The sequence below is a fragment of the Cricetulus griseus genome, chromosome 2, assembly GCF_003668045.3.
Source record: "Cricetulus griseus strain 17A/GY chromosome 2, alternate assembly CriGri-PICRH-1.0, whole genome shotgun sequence".
Lineage (NCBI taxonomy): Eukaryota > Metazoa > Chordata > Mammalia > Rodentia > Cricetidae > Cricetulus > Cricetulus griseus.
In genome coordinates, this window is record NC_048595.1 from 392,831,319 (window position 1) to 392,853,996 (window position 22,678).

At 39.1% G+C, this 22,678-nt stretch overlaps 2 protein-coding genes across 7 annotated transcripts in view; one reads left to right on the forward strand and one right to left on the reverse strand.

The window, feature by feature from the left end:
* Arid2 (AT-rich interaction domain 2) overlaps positions 1–12,303 on the forward strand; it is a 133,022-nt gene extending 120,719 nt beyond the window's left edge. For all 4 annotated transcript variants that reach the window (XM_035440839.1, XM_027396382.2, XM_035440840.1 and 1 more), the window contains one exon: positions 9,216–12,303. In XM_035440839.1, coding sequence (XP_035296730.1) covers positions 9,216–9,357 — 142 coding nt within the window. In that variant the 3' untranslated portion in view covers positions 9,358–12,303. The remainder of the gene's footprint in view (positions 1–9,215) is intronic.
* Positions 12,304–17,117: 4,814 nt separating this feature from the next.
* Scaf11 (SR-related CTD associated factor 11) overlaps positions 17,118–22,678 on the reverse strand; it is a 46,791-nt gene continuing 41,230 nt past the window's right edge. For 2 of the 3 annotated variants that reach the window (XM_027396384.2, XM_027396385.2), the window contains 4 exons: positions 22,152–22,492; positions 20,863–21,081; positions 20,399–20,518; positions 17,118–20,198 (listed from right to left, as the gene is read on the reverse strand). In XM_027396384.2, coding sequence (XP_027252185.1) covers positions 20,052–20,198; positions 20,399–20,518; positions 20,863–21,081; positions 22,152–22,492 — 827 coding nt within the window. In that variant the 3' untranslated portion in view covers positions 17,118–20,051. The remainder of the gene's footprint in view (positions 20,199–20,398; positions 20,519–20,862; positions 21,082–22,151; positions 22,493–22,678) is intronic. The other variant, XM_027396386.2, reaches the window with a different exon arrangement.

A 22,678-nucleotide genomic window follows, 5' to 3' on the forward strand; every position in this document is an offset into this window, starting at 1 on the left:
TAAATGAATGGAACAAGAAAGTATATTGAATGAATTAATACAGACCTAGTAAGACAAATATTGAAGGAATAATGTTCTGCTAATGTGCAACATGAAAAATACCAAGTTGGTTTTGTTTGGGGGTGCGTTTTCAGTTTTTTTGGGGGGTGCTGGAGGTTGAACATTCATAATATTTAAGTAATGACTTTTTAGTGTTAAGGCTTAACAGGCCCTCTCAGAGTGGCATTGTCTTCTGTGTGTTCATAGTATGTTCTTCCTCCTGTGTGTTCATAGTATGTTCTTCCTCCTTTCTCCCCCTCGTTTTTTAAGCATTGTAGCCTGCTTTGTAACCACAGAAAAGCTAATGAAAGTTCTCACTCACATTAGACTGTCTTCACCTCTGAACTTTTGTTCCAGGGTTCTGCTGCCCTTCCTGCCAGTCTTTGTGATGAGCACTCCTTTCTATAGCATTTCTTTTTTCTTTTATGTGCTTGGGAGTTTTGCCTGCAGGTCTGTCTGTGCACTATATGTGTTCAATTCCCACAGAGGCTAGAAGAGTATGTTGAATCTTCTGGAACTGGAGTTACAATGGCTGTAAGCCGACATGTGTGTGCTGGGAATTAACCTCAGGTCCTCAGGAAAAGCAGCCAGTGCTCTTCACTGAGCATGTTCTCCAGTCTCTGTAGCCTTCCTTACATTGTGTTTTTATTTTCCACTGGATTTGTTCTTGTTCTCTGTTTTTCTAGGCTGTCTGTCTTTGGAATTTGTGTAGGGAATTAGAATTTGCAAGATAACTTTTCCTTAAGGCTGTTCTTTCACATCCTGGCTGCATGTTTGGGCTTGTGTGGAGAAGCCTGTTTCTCTGACTAAGTCATAGAGCTTGCTTTCTTATTGACTTTGTGTTTCATGTGTAGCCTCTTGTCTTCCAGGTGTGCTCTGGCATACACTTTTTAGGGTCTACTGCCAACCACCATTAGGCAAGACTGTGAAGGGTACATGAAGGGGTTGCAAGTATGAAGTCAGCCTAGGATACATGGTGAGAGCTTCTCTTACAGCAGTCTACCAAGTTCTTCACACACCACCATACTCAGTATGTTGCTCTGGTGAACATACTGATAATCACTAATTCCAGTACATGAAGGAGAATGTAAGGAATCTCTTTGCTAATGGAACAATACTAAACTATATTTCTATTTTTAATAAGAACATTTAAGAGGTAAATATTAGTTTACCTTTACTTTGATGTACAGTACCTTGCACATGGAAAATGCTAGGGTTTATATGAGGGTGTTTTTATTTTAATGTCAGGATCTGATAGTGCGAATAATGCATTTTATCCCTTCTTATTGAGTTTCAGCTCTGGAGAAGTCAAAATTTTGTTTCTTTTTTATAACTATATATATATTTGTTTGTTTTTTTGTTTTTTTTCCAGGGTTTCTCTGTTTAACAGCCCTGCCTGTCCTGGAACTCACTCTGTAGACCAGGCTGACCTCAAACTCTGAGAGATACACCTGCCTCTGCCTCCCAACTGCTGGGATTAAAGATGTGCACCACCATGGTCCGGCTAATATTTGGATCTTATTTTAAACATTTTTAATTTTTTTTTCCATTTTACATATATGGGTGTTCGCCTTCATATATGTGTACATGTTCACAACATGCATGCTTTGTGCCAGTGGAAGTAAGAAAAAAGCATCAGATCCCTGGAACTGGAGTGATAGATGGTGTGAACTTCCATGTGTGTACTGGGAATCAAATTAGGATCCTTTGCAAGAGCAAGAAATTCTATACCTTACTGAGCCATCTCTGCAGTCCCCAGGTAGTCCTTTTGAATGCATTAATCATGAGCAATCCCAAAGGGAAACTAAGAAAGCATCCTATTTATAACAACCCCAAAGGAACAAAATACATAGGAACTAGCTAAATCAGAAAACTTTGTGTTGAAAACAATAAAAGATTGCTGAGACTTTACAGGATACATGAATAAATGAGAGGACAGCCCATGTTCAGTAGGCCAGCAATCAGGTGCCAATACAGGGGCTAGATCGAGGACTCAGGTTTAATTCCCACCAACCAGATGGCAGCTCACAACTGTCTGTAACTCCAGTTCCAAGAGATCCGGTGCCCTCTTCTGGCACACATACTTTATGCAGGCAAAATACTCAAATGTACATTGTTTTTAATTTTAAAAAAATTCCCCTATCAAAATACCAGCAGTTTTTGTGGAAATTATTAATCCATCCTGAAAGGGACCCAATAAAGGTAAAAAATAATCTTGATAAAGAACAACAAAGTCAGATTGCTTATAGTAGCTTCCTGATTTTAGAACTTGCTGCACAGTTACTATGCCTATGCTTCTGATATTAAGACAGGCAGCCTCAGAGAACAGAAGAGAGACTCTGGAGTGGATCTTCCCCAACACACCTAAGAGGTCTTCAAGAAGGCTGCCAGTTTCTCAGGCTCAGGCTATCTCCAGTGATTGATTTGGGAAAACTAGACTTACATCTGCAAAACAAATTGAACAGCTGCTCTTGTCACATGTATCTTAGCTCAAAATAGATCAATGAGTTGCATAAATGAGCTAAAACTACTAGCCAATTAGAAGCAAACATGAGGCAAAGGCTTCCTATCATTCAACTTAGAAGTGATTTCTTAGTCTACTACAGCAGAAGTGGAGCAAACAGATCCAGACAAACTGAACTACAAAACTAAAACTTGCATATCAAAAGCATTGTCAGCAGTAAATCACAAATGATAGAGTAAGAGAAAGTAATTGAAAAACCACATATTTGGTAAGGGATCCTACTGAGACTATATACAAAGGTCCTAGCTGTTGTGGAACCCTGTGTCACCTAGCTCTTCAAGGAGAGAAATTGTAGTGTAGACTTAATCTGGGGTGCTATGGAGCCTTCAGAATGTGCTAAATGCAGGCCACAGCTGTGAGTTTGAGGATGTCCTCTGAGTGAGTAAGCCAGCCACAGAGGTCAGTGTCCCAGTTCTATATGGTTTCTACCAGAACAAGTACAGACAAGCCACTTAAGGCAGTGGCTTGCAACCCTGGATAGCAACATCTTTGGCAAACCTCCGTCTTCAAAAATATTTACATTACGAAGCTGGGCGTTGGTGGCGCACACCTTTAATCCCAGCACTCAGGAGGCAGAGGCAGGTGGATCTCTGTGAGTTCAAGGCCAGCCTGGTCTCCAGAGCAAGTGCCAGGATAGGCTCCAAAGCTACACAGAGAAACCCTGTCTTGAAAAACCAAAATAAATAAACAAATAAATAAATAAAATTAAATAAATATAATAGTTTTAAAAAATATTTACATTACGATTCATAACAGTAGCAAAATTACAGTTATGATGTAGCAAGGAAAATAACTTCACAGTTTGGGGTTCACCACAATATGAAGAACTGTATTAGAGGGTCACAGCATTAGGAAGGTTAAGAACCACTGAGTTAATGTGCATTGGGGAGTTGGGAAATTGTTGTTTCATGGATATAGAATGGTCTACTGTAAAAGCGGGTATTAACAGTGGTTGCACTACAGGATCGATGATGTATTTGATGTTATTGAATTGGTTATGTTCACATATGTTTTCATAAAAATGAAAAAAGTTAAAAACAACAAAATAAAGAGTTGGAAAGAATGGGGAGTGACAGCTAATGGATTTGGGTTCTGTTTGGGGTGAACAAAATACTCAAATGTGATTGTAGCCATGCTTGCACAATTACCAATGAATTGCTTTATGTGTATAATCTGTATGATGGTAAACTGCATGTCAGAAGAATTGAGGAATCGAAGTCAATAGAAAGTTTCCAAGAGCAACCCCACCCCTCCTTCCCATCTCTAATTTGGTAGCTTTCATAAATTTAGCAAATTCTTCTGATATTTTGCTAATGTTTCTTTAAGAATATGCTTGTGGAGCTGGGTGGTGATGATACATTCCTTTAATCCTAGCACTTGGGAGGCAGAGGGAGGTGGATCTCTATGCATGCAAGGCCAGCCTAGTCTACAGAGTGAGTTCCAGTTCATCCATGGCTGTTACATCAAGAAACCCTGTCTTGAAAAAGAAAAAAATAGAATGTGCCTATGTTTTTCTACCCTACTCTGTGTTCTTTTATCTGGATATAAAATTTTGATTTGAAAAGTATTTTTGCTCTAGTGTCTTCCCTGGATGTGCTGCTAGGATCCAGTGGCATTCTAGGTCACATTTCTTTGCATGTGGTCTATTTTTCCACTCAGAAGTTCTAATGTATTTCTGGCTTTCTAAAGTTTAGTGACTTTGATATCTTATAGGTTGTTTTAACCGTTACCAAAACACAATTGTACATATTAATGGGGTATTCTGTGATACTTACACACACACACACACACACACACACACACACACACACACACACACACACACTACATAATGTGCAAAGCCTGTCTTCATCCTTTTATAGTGTTTTTATTTTTGTTTTGTGGTAAAAATATGGGGGGTTCCTTTCTTCTAGCTCTTTGATGTCTATGGTAGTCACACCAGAGCCTTTGGCTTTAAACAGTGCCTTAGTTCTCACTGATCAACCTTTCTCCAGTTTTCCTTCCCTGTCCTCCTTAGTCCCGGCTAAGTATCATCTACTCAGTTTGATTAAGATGAACCTTTGGCCTTTCCATGTATGAGCTCATGTAGTCCTTGTCTTTTTGTGCCTAGCTACTGTCATGCAGCATAGTGAATGGCAGTGAACTCTTAACACACTTGGCAGGATCTGTTTGTTTTAATGGCCGATTAGCATTTCATTTATGTGTGTATCATGTTCGTTTATTAGTTGATGGACACATCAGCTGTTTCCCGATCTTGCTCTTATGAATGGTGCTGCAGTAAACATGTAGGGTGATTTAAATTTGTTAGCTTTTCATTAGTGCAGATATACAGAGCAAGTTGCAAGCCAGTGCCCAGGCTACATAACGAGACCTTGGAGGGAGTAAGGGAGGGAAGGAAAGAAAAAGATTGCCTTTGAAACTGTGAGTGGGGCTGGAGAGATGACTCAGCAGTTTAAGAGCATTGCCTGCTCTTCCAAAGGACCTGGGTTCAATTACCAGCACCCACATATGACAGCTCACAACTGTGTGTAACTCCAGTTCCAGGGGATCTAACACCTTCACACAGACACATATGCAGGTAAGACACCAATTTCACATAAAAAATAAATATAAAGAACTGTAGTGAGCATCTTCTGAGTGGTTGCATCAGAAGATGACCTTACTTCCTCCAGCTCAGGACCCACCAACCAATCCTTGCACACACACATCCCTAATGCGGGAAATTACCAATACGGAGCCAGGTAAAAATACAGGGGATTTTAATAAGTAAAGGCCTTACTTACAGAGCAACCTAGCCAGCCAGTGTGGCAGCAGTCTGTACAGCACACCGAAAATGAAACCGAAAGCAGAACCCCGCCACCTGAATATCCTTCACTGGACAGCAGGCATGGCTACAGCATCCCCTACACATCCCCAATGACTTAATCAATATTAGTGCATTAATGGATAGTCAATAGATGAAGTCAAAAACTTCTTTACCAGAACTCAGTCCCTCCACAGAACAGCCTTTAGGACACTGTTTGATGTCGGTGCACAACAGTTGCCTTTTCTGTTTACTGAGGGCCATTACTGGGGCCTGTGGGGCCAGTAATGAGTTTAATTTTTTTGAAGTATCTACTGACATCCTTGGCATGTGCTGATTTACACTCCCACCAGCAGTGTGCATGGCTTGTCTTTTGATAATAAAATAGCCATTGTTGTTGGAGGCAGTATCATGGTTTCCTTTTTTCAGGTCTCTGGTGATAGATGATGTTGGACCATATAGCTCTCAGCCATTTTTTTTTAACTTTTTTTTAAAGATTTTTATTATGTATATAACATTCTGCTTCCATGTATATCTGCACACCAGAAGAGGGCACCAGATCTCATCACGGATGGTTGTGAGCCACCATGTGGTGGCTGGGAATTGAACTCGGGACTTCTGGAAGAGCAGTCGGTGCTCTTAATCTCTGAGCCATCTCTCCAGCCACGCTCTCAGCCATTTTTATGTCTTTAAAGAAATGTGTATTTATGCAAGTTGCCCATTCTTTAGTCGGGTTGTATGTGTTTTGCTGTTGAGATTTTGGTGTCCCCTCGATGCCCTGACTGTCACCTCTGTCAGATGCATGTTCTATAGGTAGCATGTTCTCTTACCACCTTGATAGCTGTTTCCTTTGCTGGGAAGAAATGTTGGTCTGTTTTTGAGTTAGTTTCCTGTGCATTTGGGATTTTGTCCTAAAAAGTATTGCCCACTTCAATGGATGAGGGTATTCCCTTATATTTTCTTGGAACAGTTTCATATCTCACAGCTGACTCATCCATTTTGAGTTTATTGTTTTCATTGTTAATAGATTACTTGTGGACCCTCAGTTTTTTTCTACCATGTCTGTGCATATTCTTCGGCTGGCTATAGATGCATACATTACTTCAGGTGTTCTGTTGTGTCTGTTTGTTGCCTGCACATGCTACTCTGGGTTCCCTAGGTCTGTGTTTATTTCAGTGAGTGGATATATTGAGTATGGATTCATATACTTTGATAATGTGAGTTTTTGTGTTTCTTTTCCTTTCTTTTTGCTTTTTTTCCCATAATCTCTTCAGGAAACCTTTTAATAATTCTCAAACCTGTAGGGTTTTTAACTTCTCCCTCCTTGAGAGCTTAATTTGTTTCCAGTGGCTGTTTGGTGACATCCTGACAGTTTGTTGAGGTTTTTGTCTGAAGATGTCAGTGATGGTATTTTTCAGTTGTCCCCTGTCCCCCGCCCCCCTTGCTCTTTTGTATCATTATCCTTTCCTCAAATGTTACAGTATTTTAGGATTTCCTTAATGTTTTAAGAATAAAGTATGTAAACCAGGTATGACTGTGGGCACCTATCACAGAAGGGGTCATGGGTTAGAGGTCAGGGTAGGCCTCATTGCAAGACCATCTGAAAATACAGTGAAGAAAGGATGTAAGAGCAGCAAGTTCTTGCTCATGGCTTTTCACTGACAGTTGCTGTCTATAGGTGATTTCTAGTGAGCTAGCTTGTATATTAGCAGTCCCACAATGTTAGTTCTGTAAGAGGGTTTTTTGGTTTTGTTTTACTCTACATGGAAAATGCCTCTGATTCTCACCCTGTTGTAGGTAGGCAGGTTTAAGGACAGTTAACATTCTAGAAATGAGAATGTTTTCCATGCTGGTTAATTCTCCCCATCTCCCGTAATGTCCATATCTAAAACCTAAGCTTTTCTGTTTTTTTTCTCAAGATAGATTTCTTTCTCTCTTGGTGCTGTTTTGTGGTAGGATATAAGCTTTGTGCAACTGCTTGGTTTTCCTAGAAAATAATTTTTATCTTAAAATGTTTCTAGTAATACAACTTTGGCTAGTATTTGAAATTGGAAATTTGGGGGCCAAATAAAAACAGAAAGAAGTTAGATTTATTATATTAGTTTTTAACCTGAAGATATAAATAAATATAAATAAAGAGAAAGCTGTCCAGTGGTGGTGCACCTCTTTAATCCCAGCACTCAGGAGGCAGAGACAGGTAGATCACTGTGAGTTCTAGGCCAGCCTGGTCCACAGAGCAAGTTCCAGGACAGGCTCCAAAGCTACACAAAGAAACCCTGTCTCAGAAAAAAGTAATAATAATAGTAGTAGTAGAAGGATCAGGGCATACCTGGATTCACTGGTAAAGCATGTGCACCATCTTTTTTTGTAAAAAAAAAAAAAAAATACAATTTTCAGTTGATTTTAAAATTTTACTAAAATTTTGAAATAAGCCATGCATGGAGTCCACAGAGCAGAATGTTGAGTTATTGGAAAGTGGTAACCCACAGAAGCCACAGTGTAGTACCACAGAAACCCCGTCCCACCCCCTGCAGTCACCCTCATCCCCCCATCCCACCCCCACCCCCCCACCCCCCGTCCTAATCAGTAATACCACAAGGTGTTTTGCCTGACTTTGATTTGATAGAAATCAAATCAGACAATGGGGTTTTCTTCAGCAGGAGCTGGGAGGTTTGTTCCTGTGGTTGCATGTAGCAGTACTTTGTTCATATTATTAGGTACAGAATTATGCTTACCGTTCTGTTCCCATGATGTTCACACTTTGTTCTCAGTCATAGGCAGTGAACCTAGGGACTTGGACATTCTGTGCAAGCATTCTACCACTGAGCTTTCTCCAGCCTTCTACGTTACGTGTGGAGTAAACTTTTTTTTTTCTTTTTTTTTTCTTTTTCGGTGATGTACTCCTCTGCAGCATTATTACAATTTTAGGAATGTCTTAACCCTTTTTTCCTACTGGTTTTGTTCTTTTTCTATGATATACTTATTTTATTTTCTGCATTTTTCCTACATCTGAGGATGTACACCACATGTGTGCACTGCCCACAGCAGTCAGAAGGTGTCAGACCATAGTACTGCAGTTACAGAAACCTGAGCCACCTGGTATGGATGCTGGAACCAAGCACGGGTCCTTGGCAGGAGCAGGCTCTTAACCACTGAGTCATCTCTCCAGCCCCTTTTCTGCTTTCTCTTCCCCAGGATTATTTTAATGAAAATAGTGAAGTTCTTGGGCCATTTATTGCTGTGTGACTTATTTCTCAGATGTTTAAAGTGAAAGCTTTCACAGTGAAGCCCAACTTGAAATAACTGTACAGTGAACATCATATAGCATTGAGTTAGTGTGCTTGCCTTAGTCTCCTCCCATCTGTTTAGTCTTCCATTCCCAGCTGACTCAGTACACAGCCCAAGGCTGTTTTCCCAAGTGATGCTCCCACTGTCTCTTTGTATTCATAGCCACATCAATACTGTGACCTTTGTGATAGAAATTTTCAATTTCATAAATGTTTTTGTTCCTTGCCAGCAATTTTCTGACTTGTGAAATTTCTAAAACCCTGAATGAAGATACAGAAATAGGCTGTGTAACTTTCTGTGAATACAAACCCTGCCATGCTGCAAAAAAGACAGTTGATTTCAGGGGCCCAGAAACTGGCCTTTGTTTACTCACCAGGAAATTGCACTAACTGATGGCTAGCTGGCTGCTCCTCTTTCTACAAAGCTGCATATGGGACACTAGCTGCATATGGGACTATATGATGTTTCTATTTTAGTTATAGAATCTGTGATAAGGAATCTTAACTATGATCCTGGAGACTAACAATCTGTTTTTGTTTTGTATTTTGTTTTGTTTTCTAGATTGTTAAAGAGACATGAAAACAACTTATCAGTACTAGCCATTAGTAACATGGAAGCTTCCTCCACCCTTGCCAAATGCCTTTATGAACTTAATTTTACAGTTCAGAGTAAAGAACAAGAAAAAGACTCGGAAATGCTGTAGTGAATCCTATACCACTTACACAGCGGGGACTCAAAGTCAGATACATTTCACATACTGTTACTGAAGAAAGCACCAAGTCTTAATGGAGCAGAGACCATAGAATGAATTATTTTGTGTCGTCCCATGATGCCGAGAGGAAGCTTTGTATTCTGATCTCTGAACGAATCCCTTTCTTTTCTGTTAAAAAAAAAAAATCTAAAAAGGAAAAAAAAAAAAACAAAAAAACAAAAAACAACAAACTACTGTGGGATTGTCAACCAGCTTATCTGCAGGATGTCTCGGGTCTGGCCAATCCTGGTGGAGACTGGTGTGATCAGAATTCAGTACCATCCACATTGGAATATACATGGAATAGTGTAAAACCTACGTGAGCAGATGAAATAGAAGCATTAAATATTTTTATCTATATCCAAAAAGGAGCACATTTTTATATTTACAAAACCATTTAAGCTGGTTTGAATAAAGACAAAGTTTGAGCACACCTACCCCCAGCTTCAGAGGGGCCACCGATATCTAGCTGTGGATTGTGTGTTTTGTTAGAGTCAGTAGCTTGGTTTTCTTACTTGAGCCAATATATTTTCACTTATTTATTATCATAAAAATTTACCAGTCTGAATAGATGTTGTAAATATTTGTGAATAGAATGAACACCCTTCATACCACTGCAGCCACTGGAAATACATTCTGTGGTGTCCTAGAAGCATTATTGGTAGGCTCTGACGTTTTCTAGACTTTCCTGTCAACTGTAAGTAATTGTGATATATTCTACGCAGTGGATGAATGTTCTTTAAATTTGTGTAAATACTTCTGCAAAGGTACTGATGCTGTAAAGTCAAAACAGTTTTGTGGAACTGTGATTTTTTTTTTCTTTTCTTTTTTGGTTTTCTTGGATTTTTTCCCCCTTTTGGGTTTTTTTGTATTATACACCTTGTAGGACTCATTTTGCTGGCTGAAAGAGTATGGAATAATATATCTCATGTCATTTTTGTAGAAGACAAACTATTTGAAGGGTTTTTTCTTTTTTTTTTTTCTTTTCTTTTTTGTTTCCCCTAACATGTATCCACTGTAAGCGTTTGTCATGTGCAAGCTCAAAGCTTGTACAAAATTTTTGTATTTGTAAATTGGTTTAAATACATGGAATTTTATACAGGTTTTCTCCTGTGTTATATATGCATTATGTGCAGGTATGATATTTTCTTCACTACTTTTTCTATCTTAATATAGTGTGGAATTTTATTGTATTATTCTTCCATTCTTAATACTGTACCACATTCCTGCTCAGAAACTGCTCACTTCCTTAAATTGTCTTTTTCCCCAAGCGTGAAATGTATCCACTTATAACTGCCTATTGCCTGTTCTATTAGCATCCAAAAATGTGGAAGGCCTCCCAACCACCATTTCTGCTGTGTCCTTAGGATGTGCAGTATAAAATATAGACCTGACAGTTTATGTTATAGAATGGCTTTATTTACTTTGGTGACTGTTTATAGTTTTTAAATAAAAGACTGAACATTTTCTTGAGTCCTTTATTTCTGAGTATGCTTAAGACATTCTAAAATGTACAGTATCCTGTCTAGCTGAAGGCAAGGTCCAACGGTCACCTCCTTACTTTATAAGCTTTTGTGATGATACTGTAGAGAACAGAAAGGTGCATCACGTGACAGACACCATGGTCAATGTAGGAAAGAGACCAAATTCTTGTTTACGATATAACGAACAGCAAGCCCAGAGAGCACCTGATAGACAGCCGGTGCAGTTCAAGTTCAGCATGCCTTACTGAGTGTCACGCATCTGACAAAGCTTTTATTGTTTAGCATTCTGTGACTGTTGGCTCAGTTTAACTTGAATCGGGCAGATTCTTTGGGATGAGCTTCAGTTCAGACATAGATTTTAAATATCTTGATTCACTTATTAGTACCAAAAAGTAATTTCTCCCCAAAGGGGGATGGATCCCTGTCTGTGCACTCAGCTCTATCTGTAAGAAATATATGACACCGAAAACCTTGTATTTCTCAGGATGGTGGCATTTGATTTCTCCTCTATAGACTGGGGCAGCCCAGCAGACACTCTGAATCCAGATACTGTAGAGTGTCCCTCAAATATCACCAGACTTACAAGTTCCTGAGATCAGACAGTTGGGGAATTTTCTATTCACTGTGTTTATCTAAAAATTTGAGTTTTTCTACAATATTTTTTTGTAACATCACTGTTTGCTTGTCTTCAAGGTACCTTTTTCTTTTCAAAGCAGGAAATTACCATGGTGGTTAATGTTTCCTAGCAGAGGACAGGTTTAAGAAAATGACTTCCATAGTCCTCATCCTGTCACCTCACTGGATTGCATCCTGTAGTTGCAGACTTTGTGTTAAAATGCATAAATGTGTCTTTAGTGCTTTTAAGCAATGGTCTCAGCAGAATTTTCTAAATGTATTTGACCTAAGGAAACCAATTTATAGCGTCCCTCTTAGGATTTCCCTCTTACAGCTTTATCTGACTGATGGAATAACATGGACTTGGTGAGGAATGGAATTGAAGTGCTCTTGCACTCTAGGTTCTGCTTAACCCTCGCAGTCATGAAAAGGTGCTCCTTGCTAGACAGAAACTTGCTGACTTCCAGTATTGTTATTTTTGTCTAAAGTTCTGTAAATACAAGCTTTAATGTTATCTTTGAGAAATCTATGTAAATAATAGTCAACAACATAGAGACTGTACAATTCTGTGTTATATATGTGCCTAGTGCTCTGTTGGCACTTAATAAATTTTAAGTAACAAAACTGATGATCATATAGTGAAGGCATATTTTTCTTCCGACTTGAGACAGGATATGACTATATATTAATGAGACTCAATAAACCAAGCCACACATGAAAACTTGTCTCATTACTTTATAGCCATGCCATGTATGTTTTTTAAACTATAAAATGACAATAAAACTGATTTTTGAAATGAGTGTTTTGGATAAGTGACTTCTGTCCTGATCTTACACCATGATTAAAGTACTGAAGACAAAAGAAAATGTGAGGTTCTTCCCCAAAGGAGCAGCTGCTCAGAAGTGAGATTGGGGCTTCAAGATAAGCCACACAGGGCACCTCACACTTTGTTCTTGGTTCAGTCTTACAATACAGTAAAAGGCAGCATTTATATTTATATATTTATGTTAGTTTATCACTCTTATGCTATACAACTCTTATCTGAACAATTAGCCTTCTTCCATGGATGGGGCATCGTCACTGGCTGGTATCTTTACAGCCAGTGAAATTTCTTTAGCAACGATTTCCATAACTCACTCCCTGCACTGCTTTGAAAAAACATGCTAAGGGACAGTGTTGTGTATGTAGGTAAGTGGACACATTGCCTTTGGTAATATAACCACACTTAAAAGGGGGTGGGAAAGCTCAGTCTGAAAATGTAACACAAGCATGGAGATCTGAATTAGATTCTCAAGACTGACACCCAAGATTTCACACACACACATACACACAATTAAGCAGTAACTGTGTTTATAGCTACAATCAATATTTCAAATGTACTTGGTCACAACAAAAAACCAAAATGCAGTGTTATTTACAGCAAGCCTAAATCCAAGCTCCACTAACCCATCAGAATCTCAGAGGCAGTCACTTTTCAGCTTAAGTATTTGTCTCTAATTACCATGATTTTCTCGTTAATTTTTGAGTTTAAAGTAGTATGGCTCACTGCTGAAGCGGTAACATTTATAGAGCTGAATACACTCACACTAGTAAGAGTATACCTATTGTAAAGGATCCTATGAATCCTCTTGGTGCCCTTGGGTAGTTACTTGGGAATGGATTTGTGATTGCTGTCTAGTAAATTACTGCCATGGAGCAGTTTCTGGTATTTTACGAGTCAGAATCCTAATTGGCCTCTAGGCTGTTACAATAACTAATGGCAGAACAGTACTTCCCCTCTTGAACAGACCTATTTCATAGTGAAAATTTTAAGTTACATTGGGAGGCTTGTAATGGCATTGAAGTCAGATATGGTGGAACTGCACACCTTTAATCCCAGCACTCAGAAGGCAGAGAAAGGCAAATCTCTTGAGTTCAAGGCTAATAGAGTCTACAGAGTGAGTTCCAAGACAACCAAAACTACATACAGATCCTATCTCAAAAAAGAAAAGGGAGAACAGACAGGCATTGGTGTCCCAGGACTCAATAGGTCTAAGTGACTTCAGCAGCCTTAGAGTAACTAGTGATGGGCTTTCCACTTGCTCTGGGGAAAACAAAAGCAGGAAGATCATTCAGTCTGCTCCATGGTTGAGGGAGTATTGTGAATGGTCTGCTTCACAACCTACAGCAACCCCACCATCTTGATCACATGACAGCTGTGCTTTGAGGCTGTGGGGTCTGGCTACAAGTGACTCCTATGACATTACTAAATGGAACCTCCTCAGGAATCTTAGATGAAGACTACAAGTAAACTTGTCAGCACAGAGGCAGTAAGCACTCCAAGACTTGCACTGTTGCTGACGAGGATGTGTCGTGGCTGTTAAGGATCTCAGTACACTGGAGTGTGGGAGCAAAGGCCTGGAGCCCTATACTGAGGAGGTGAAGGCAGGACAATCAGAAATCCAAGGCCATCCTCAGCTATGTATCAAGCTACATATCAAGGCCCACCTGGGATGCATGCATCTATGTCTAAGGAAAACATTGCAATGACTTTAGAAGGCAAACAAAGATTTGAGTTAGTATACACAACCTAACTGGGAATCTAATGCAGTTCATTTGCACCAACTTTTCAAATACCCTGCAAAAAGTTTACTATCACTTTTTAGTGTTTGGGTGGAGGTTGTCTAAGCCCAGATATTAACGAGATTAGAACCTGAAGGGTAAATGTGTGTGCCCCAACTATCAGATAAGGTGTGTTGCTTCTGGGAACAGGCTGCTTCTGTCAGATGGGCTACCATTCAGGGCATCTTCAGAGGACCTAGTCCAGTTCCTTGATGTTTTGCTCCTTAGCTGCATCCTGGGTGAGGTCTGGGTAAGTTTTAACATCCCACCCCACGAGCAGACTGGTCTGGGGTGGGCTTAAGAACTGCATTCCTTTAAAAAAAAATCTCTAAGTGACCCTAAATATGTACCTTGATTACAAGCCACTGGACAAGTTACACTTTCATGTTTGTGCAAGGGATGAGAAAGCCAGTGGTGATTAAACAGGCTGGAATTTCCCAAGAAAATGTCAAGACACAGCACTCAATCCTGTGAAACAGCTAAGCAGCTCGGAGACAACTGGGCTGGGAGGTGCCAGCCCAGGTGAAACTCGCAGGTTCAAAGTTTCAAAGTCAAGACTCCCCACAGATTATCTTCTCTAACACTCATTAGACAATGAATAAACTCATAAACTGCTTATGATTTGGGACCACTACTTGCTCACAGGTTTCTCAGCCACAAACCTATTAAGAGTCACAACCATCAGCTGCCAGATGCACCCGCAGGTCACAGGCACCCAAGGGAAGGAGCTGAAGGTCAAGTCAGGGAGATGGTGGGGAGAGCAGCTCTCCTGAATGCCTGCAGCCCTTCCATGCAGGCCTCTTCAAGCAATATTGCTTGTACTTTAAGAAGGGGTATTATATCAATACTTTTTATTCCCACCATAGTAAATGTAGAAGCCAAGGGAAAGATGGCTCTAAGAATCTGGAGACAAAGCAAGCACAGAGGACACTTCAGCCACAAAGAAGTTTCTGTAGTTCTGTCCCTGTCTTTCTCTTTCCTTTTTGTGCTACCTGGTCAGTAACAGACTTCTTAGAGTATAACAAGGCAGTCCACAGTAATGGGTTCCATTAGGAACCAATTCAGATGCTGTTGATTTCAGGGAGGCAAGCTTGCTAGTTTTGACTCATAGTCATATAAAGCTCTTTTTAAATACTTCATTTTTAATGTTTCTGGAGTGGGAGTATGTGCACAAGTGCTGGTGCCCTACCGTGAGTTACAAGCATGGTGTGGATGCTGGGATCTGAACTCAGGTCCTGTGGAAGAGCAGTTAAGAGCACATAACTGCTGGAGCCATCCTCTAGTGCCTCATATAAACTTAAGGAAATGGTACAGTTTAAAAAAAACAAAAACAAAAACAAAAAACACACAAACCAATGGCTTGAAGATAGAAAGTTTCACATCTCCAAAAGTAGTATTAGAAAAAATTAAAAAAAAAAAAAAAAGGGGGTCTGGATGTGGCTTGTTGGTAAAGAACTGGCCCAGCACATGTTCAAAGCTCCAGACTAAAATGAAGGGGCACAGTTAGTTAGACATGACACTCACTCACCTATGCAGAACTGTGTTTTCTACCACACTTACTTCATCTCAGCTTGTCTTCTTGTTCCTATCCTGATATTTACATTCCCAGTCAAGCACAAACTTATGTCTACAAATCTGAGATCTGAATATTGGGGCTAGTAACTAAGTAACCACAAAATTAGATAATGGTTAATCCTTATACACCCACTTCTCATAAAAGTACTAGAATTGGCTTTATAATGAGGTACACAAATGCAGCAGGATGACATAGTAAAACTCAATAAATATGTTGTCACTCTTAGAATGTTCCAAGATCAAATTTATCATGTGAAGAAGGAAATTCCGACACACAGGAGGTAAATATGAGATGATGAACCAGGGCTGGGGAGGCAGCTCAGCAGTTAGGAGCACTGGCTGTCTTCAGAGGGCCTGGGCTGGGTTCCTAGGACCTACAGGCAGCTCATAACCATCTGTAACTCCAGGGGATCTGATGACCTTTTCTGGTCTCCATGAGCACCAGGCACCCATATGGTGCACATACAGAAAAGAATGTAAACACAGACACTGTAGGTTCAAATGAATTAAACTCCTCTCAGAGAATGAATTATCCACATTTAAAATATGTGTATACTGAAATTCAATGCACCTGAGTACACAAAAACAGAAGGTATTGTGGTCACAAAGGGTACCAACAGGACAGTTAGAAACAAACACTGTACATGACCTACCCTGCTTTACAGAGAATACAGTGTATACACACACTGACTGAATGATGGATCTTTGCCCTGTGAGGAGGCAGACACAGAGCAATTCAGAGTAGTGCTCACACCAGGGAAGACAGGAAATGGACTTTGCCTTACAAAACAATTGTGACAATGGGAAGAATCATTTTTTTTTTTTTCTGGTGTCTCTCTACAGAAAATCACTTTAAGTAAACAAGTTTTACATGATACTAGTAATTGAATTTTCAAAAATTACACAAACTGGTAAATTTTTGAATCTTTAGCAAAAATGAATGAATAACCAATTCTCCAGAAATTATTCATAAATAAGGATGCAAAAATTTAGGTGTTAAAAAAATTTCCTATTAACATCTTGGGTTTTTGTTGTTGTTTTGTCTTGCTTTTTTTTTTTTTTTTGCGAGTGTCTTATAACCCAAGCTGAACTCAAACTCAGGTCTTGAATTCCTGATCATGCTCCCTCTGCCTCCCAAACCCTGGAGTCAAAGCTACATGAGCTACACCTTGATAAAACATCTTTAAGTTAGTTAAGCTGCGTACTCCGCTAATTTACTTTATCTATACATAAGCTGGGCAGAATGGCACACTGTTAATTGTTGCACCCAGGAGCAGAGGCAGGACTTCTTCAAAGCCAGCCTCGTTTATGTAAATGAGGTCAAAGCTAGCCAGACTACATGTTAAGACCCTGTTTCAAAGAAAATCAAATATCCAATAGTAAGGGACTGTTTTAAGAGTACAGCTGTGTAATAGAATACTATATAGTCACCAAAAGTCATGCTGTCAAATTAATTTTTATTAAAATGGAATATTCTCAATACATGAATTGAAAAGAATAGGTTATAACATAGCAATGTCCATTGCAGCCAGCCTTGAAATTCAAGAAGTTAACTTTGGTAGAATTACAGATACTTTTCCTTGTTTCCCAGTCTCTTCTATCTTTAGAAATCACTAAATGTTTTAAATTTCCTAAAAGTAATTATATAATTAGGAAAACTACTATTAAAATATATGCTTATAGCTAACTCTGACCTTTTTTTATTGCCTGGATGTTAATGTAATCATGATGCTCATTACTTTGGTAAATTTCCAAGAAATAATTCAACACATTTGGAAATGGTTTAAATGATATAAAAGTCATCATTTCCCAGAAAACTTAATAAAATTTTAAAGACACTACTTTGTTTAGCAAAAGAATTTATTAGGATATATTACAGACCACAATCTGGCTTTAGAGTGTTGTTTCAGCACACAGCACTGCAACTCATACTGCAAGGTCAAGACTCAGGGCAGCCACTATGCTTCTGAGGCCACATTTCTTTGCATGAACAGTCAGCAGTGCACACCATGGCCACTTAAAGGCAGATAATGGAGATGATGTGGTGGTTGTTACCAGAACAGCAACAAACAGATATGAAATTTTTGGAATGTTAAAATAATGAGTAACTACTACTGGGCATTTTTACAGCCAGAAACATGGATCAATGTGACTATCAAGTTAAAGGGCCCAAGGTTCCAAAGTCAAGTCAATACTGAGTCATGATCAAGAGAACCTGCAACTCCACAAACTGATAAGTTTATACACATGCAAAACCAATGTGAATTTAGGAAAAAAAGAAAAACCAAGGATGTAAAAGCAATGCTATTTCTTAACACAAAGCATGCATATTCTAACTCTTTCTTTAAAAGTTCATATATTAATCCAGTTAGAATATATTCTCATATTAGAATATACTAGAATAGCTAACAATCATTAACTATTCTGAACTGCTCTTACCAGCGTCCTTTCAGATATGGAACACACACCCGTTAATTTCAAGAATAGTGGCGTTCTCCCAAAGATATAAGACCTAAACATTTCACCCTATCACCTTTTTTCTGCTTAACTTACAAACTTGTTGGAGAAAGATAAATTATATAAAACCAACTTTAAAATGCCATTTACTTCCCAGGTGTCAGTGAAAACAATGCAGGGAGAGAACATGATGCATCATTAGTCAGCACACAAACAGCAATCTGTCACAAATGTCAGTGGAGGACGAGAATCCCACACCACTGTCTGTGGGATCCTGAACTGAAATGAAGAAGGTGTGCCACTGGTCCTTGAAACTATATCCAAACTTCTGCCATCAAAATCTAAACACAAGCTAATTAAAAATGCCTGTAAAATACTGCATCATAGCCAAGCGGTAGTGGCACAAGCCTTTAATTCCAGCACTTGGGAGGCAGAGGTGGGCGGATCTCTGACTTCGAGACCATATTGCATCATAAATGCCCAGAAATGTAGACATAAAGATCAAGAAACTGTTTGGAAGTATTTTAGGACTGTAATCATAACCTAACAAAGCTTATTACCCACTAGTGTAATCACTCTGGGATCAAAATCTCTGAATTATTCTGCCTATCAAAACTAGCCTCACAGAGCAACTCCTGTGAGTGAGGGAGCGGGAGGCCTCACCGAGTGTGCTCAACTTGGATCCATTATCATTCGGTATCTGTTCAACTATTTAATATCCTGAAAATTGTATCTAGAATCTAAATTTATCACAGAATTCACTTTTCTAGATGCCGATGAAAAGAACAGTGCCAGGGCACTCTGAACTCACCTTTCATAAACATTAACATATCTCAATGCTTAAAAAAGCAAACAAACTCTAGTCCCTGATAACCTAAGCAAAAACATCATTATTTAACTTCTCTCTCCTTCTGTCAGACACATGTTAGAAGACCTAGAATTCTGCAGCATGGCTACCAATCACCAAATTAACACTCCCTTCACTGTAAGCATTCGGGAACTTCTGCAGTGTGAGAACTTCATCATGACCCGACAGTTCACCAACAACCTGAAGCCAGTAGAGTAGGTATTCTTAGTCCTAATAAAAGGAAAGTCGCTACCTAGTAGCAATTCTCCACTTGGCACAAATAATTTGCCATAACTGAGAGATAGAAGGTATAATGAAAGAACATAGTTTTTAAAAAGCTAGCTTTCTCCCTAATTGGTCGTCTAAACTCAACAAAGCTTTGATCTGGCAAACTTGTAATCTAGCAAATGAAACTGCTGTTGTTTTTTTCTAGGTGGGGAGAGACAGGAACAAAAGCAATACACACAGTGTGCCCTTGATCTGTTGATAGCAGGTGAAGAGCACCTGCATGTGTGAAGCTAAGTCTTACTCATGATGATTTGCTTTCTTTCTAAGCAATTACTCAGATATGTGCTTCAAAAGTACATCAGGGAGGGACCTGTAATTGATATGTTCTATTAATATCTGAAATATTAGTGGCAATACATGTTTAAATTTCTACAGTTAGACGGGGAAGGTCATAAAGGCCCTACTTGACTTTTCAGCCTGACAGAATAATGTATTATATATAGAGATAGAGATATGTCTTCTGACACCAGCGCATCCCCACTTAAGAAGCTGTCCATCTTCTAGTATCCACACTAGAACACATTCCTGATAAAAACGCACATTCCATTACACCCTTGATTTTCCCTTGAATTTGTTTTATTGAGGGTGGGGGTTAGATATAGAAGTTGCAGTGCACAGCTATATTTAGAACAAAACATTATATCCTACAATAAAAAAAATAATTTTATCAAAATCAGATTTCGATCACAGTTGTCTGATTTTTCAGTAAGGGTATACGTTGAATTGCACTTTGCAGACATCTTGACAGAGTCCTGTACAGCAAGCACTCTCCATGCATGTCAGCCTATGTTTTTCTCGGTAGACACGGGTTCTTCCAAAGCTTTCTTCTGGCTCCCCTTCCGAGAATATTTATACTTGTCTACATAGGCTTTAACCAGATTTGCCACTTTAGTAGAATTGACTTCTCCACTCTTACTATGACAAACCTAAAAGAAAGGGGGGAAATGTTTTCACGCTCAGTGCCAAATGGATAGTACTGTGAAAATCCAAAAGACTGCATCTTGTTTCCATGTATACACCTTACTCAAAGGTAAAGGAGATGAGGACTAACAGGATCTAGCATTCTTTAACCATTCTTTATTACAACAGAGGTGGTTAAAATACTCCACGCTGCAACTACACTTACTTTGTCCACTGCTTTCCGTACAATCTCTTTGTACTCTTCCTTGGTGATGTCTTTATTTTGGTAAAATGGCTTAATAGCCAATTTTACTTCCTGTGCTGCTTTTTCTTGAATTTGCAATTTCTGATGAGAAGAAAATGTGTAATTATTACCTTCCAGTCTTAGTCTCAAGAGCTTTCTAGAAATCTATGAAACTGAACAGTATTTTGACATCATGAATAACTTTACAAATGTATGACATAAAATACATATATAGAAACATATATCAAACATCTCTAAAGCTGATTATGCAATATTACTAGTAACTCACCAAGCATCAACATTATCTACACAGAATCCTTCAGATAATAGCAGAATTTAAAACTCCCAATAATAAGTCCCCTCCATCTCTCATAAAATCAAAGCTGTTATTTGTTCATCTTTATTATATACAGAATTGTGTAGGTTGCCTTCAACCTTGAACTTGCCTTGTCTGTCTTCGAGCTATCTGCGCTGGCTTCCACTGGAACACTTACTTTGCTTTCTGCCAATTTTACAGCAGCATTAGAGGCTTGGACGTGACTTGATGATGAAGTATTACCAGAACTTGGTCCCTGAACTGATCCTGTGTTTCCTGGGGCTGCTGCTGGAGCAGGTAAGACTTGTGTAGTCATGTTATTACTTACATGACAAGCACTTGGAAGGCCCTGTTTTAAAGAGTTAACATCTGTCAATGGAGTACTGCACTCAAAAGAAATATCTATGCCACTTCAGGAATGACATTAAAAAACACAAAGCAGCTGGGTGTGGTGCCCCCCAGCCCCCAACCAGTCGCAGCACTCGGGAGGCAGAAGCAGGTGGACTTTTGAGTTGGAGTCCAGCCTGGTCTACAGAGTGAGCTCCAGGATAGCCAGGGCTATACAGAGAAACCCTATCTCGAAGAAACAAACAAACAAACAAACATGATTCAACCTTATCCTTTAGGGAAGTACTTATTTTAGGAAATGTATACAAGGACCAGCTGAAGAAAAGTAAATATATTCTTCAACAGAGCTTTTATTTAAATGAGTTCAATGTCTTTTAAATTATGTATGTGGGGACGGCAAGAGTGCTTGCCACACAAGCCTGACAATCTGAGTTCAATCCCTAGAACTCACAAGATTCTCTGACATCCACATGCCTACTGTGGCAGGCACTAAGTCTACACCCACACATACATACAACAATAAAAAATAAGTACAGGGGCAATGACGAGCACCACAATGTTTGCAAAGTATCTACATTTTTGGTCTTCCACAGATTCATCTCTTCTTAGTGGAGTAAACTCAAAACAAAAATAAAGCAAATGGTAACGGATAATGTCTTTGCCCAATGTTTACCCAAGCAAGACAGCATAAGCCTTAAGACAAATAATCACTAGAAACCATCTTGCTCCCAAGTCTTTAAAATTTTAGGAAATTTTTTTAAAAAGTGAACTCAAACCTGACTCTAACTTGAATTCACTAATTTGACCAAGCCAAACAACAACAAACTGTTTGGATGTAAATAATGGTATGAATATAGCTTACACTTTATAATGTATGTTCTTGGCCAATTTTCCTGTCTGGGGATAGGAATGGGAATTAACAAAGGGTAATGAAAAGGAATTATGATAATTAATTTAGAAATCAATTAGAAGTATAGCCAAATACAGCACTGTTCCTAAATGCCAGGAAGCCCTTTTTTAACCTATTTGCTATGTTTGAATGTGATTTAACTCAAGCTACTAAGAACATACCTGCACTTGTTTCCCATCTGGTTGAGAAGCGATGTAGCTGACCTGCTGGGATGGTGGGGGAGGGGGTGGTGGTGGCAGTCCCTGAGGTACACTGGCAGGGGCAGCTACCTGCATGAGAGGCACTCCTGTGTGGAGATGCATGGGCAGCTGAGGGTGCATGGTGAATGGGTTACGCTGCATATTCATCAAAGGAGCATGCACACCCACTGGGTATGGGAAGATGCTCATAGGCTGATGCTGTGGGTTCATTGGGGGTTGAATTACGTTCATGTGTTGCTGCATCATATTTACAGGTAGCTGAGAACCATCAACTTGGTTTGTTTGGTCTTTTAAGTTACAGTCTGTCAAGAGAAAAAAGGCTTTGTAAAAAAAAAAATTTTATACTCATCGTAAACAGAGAAGCAAATAGCAACAGGCTTGGTACAACAAAACCAAAATCTACTTACTTAATCCTGTCAATTCTAAATAATATGTAGCCACTTTATAACAAAAGAAAATGCTCACAATCACTAGTGTATGAAAATCAG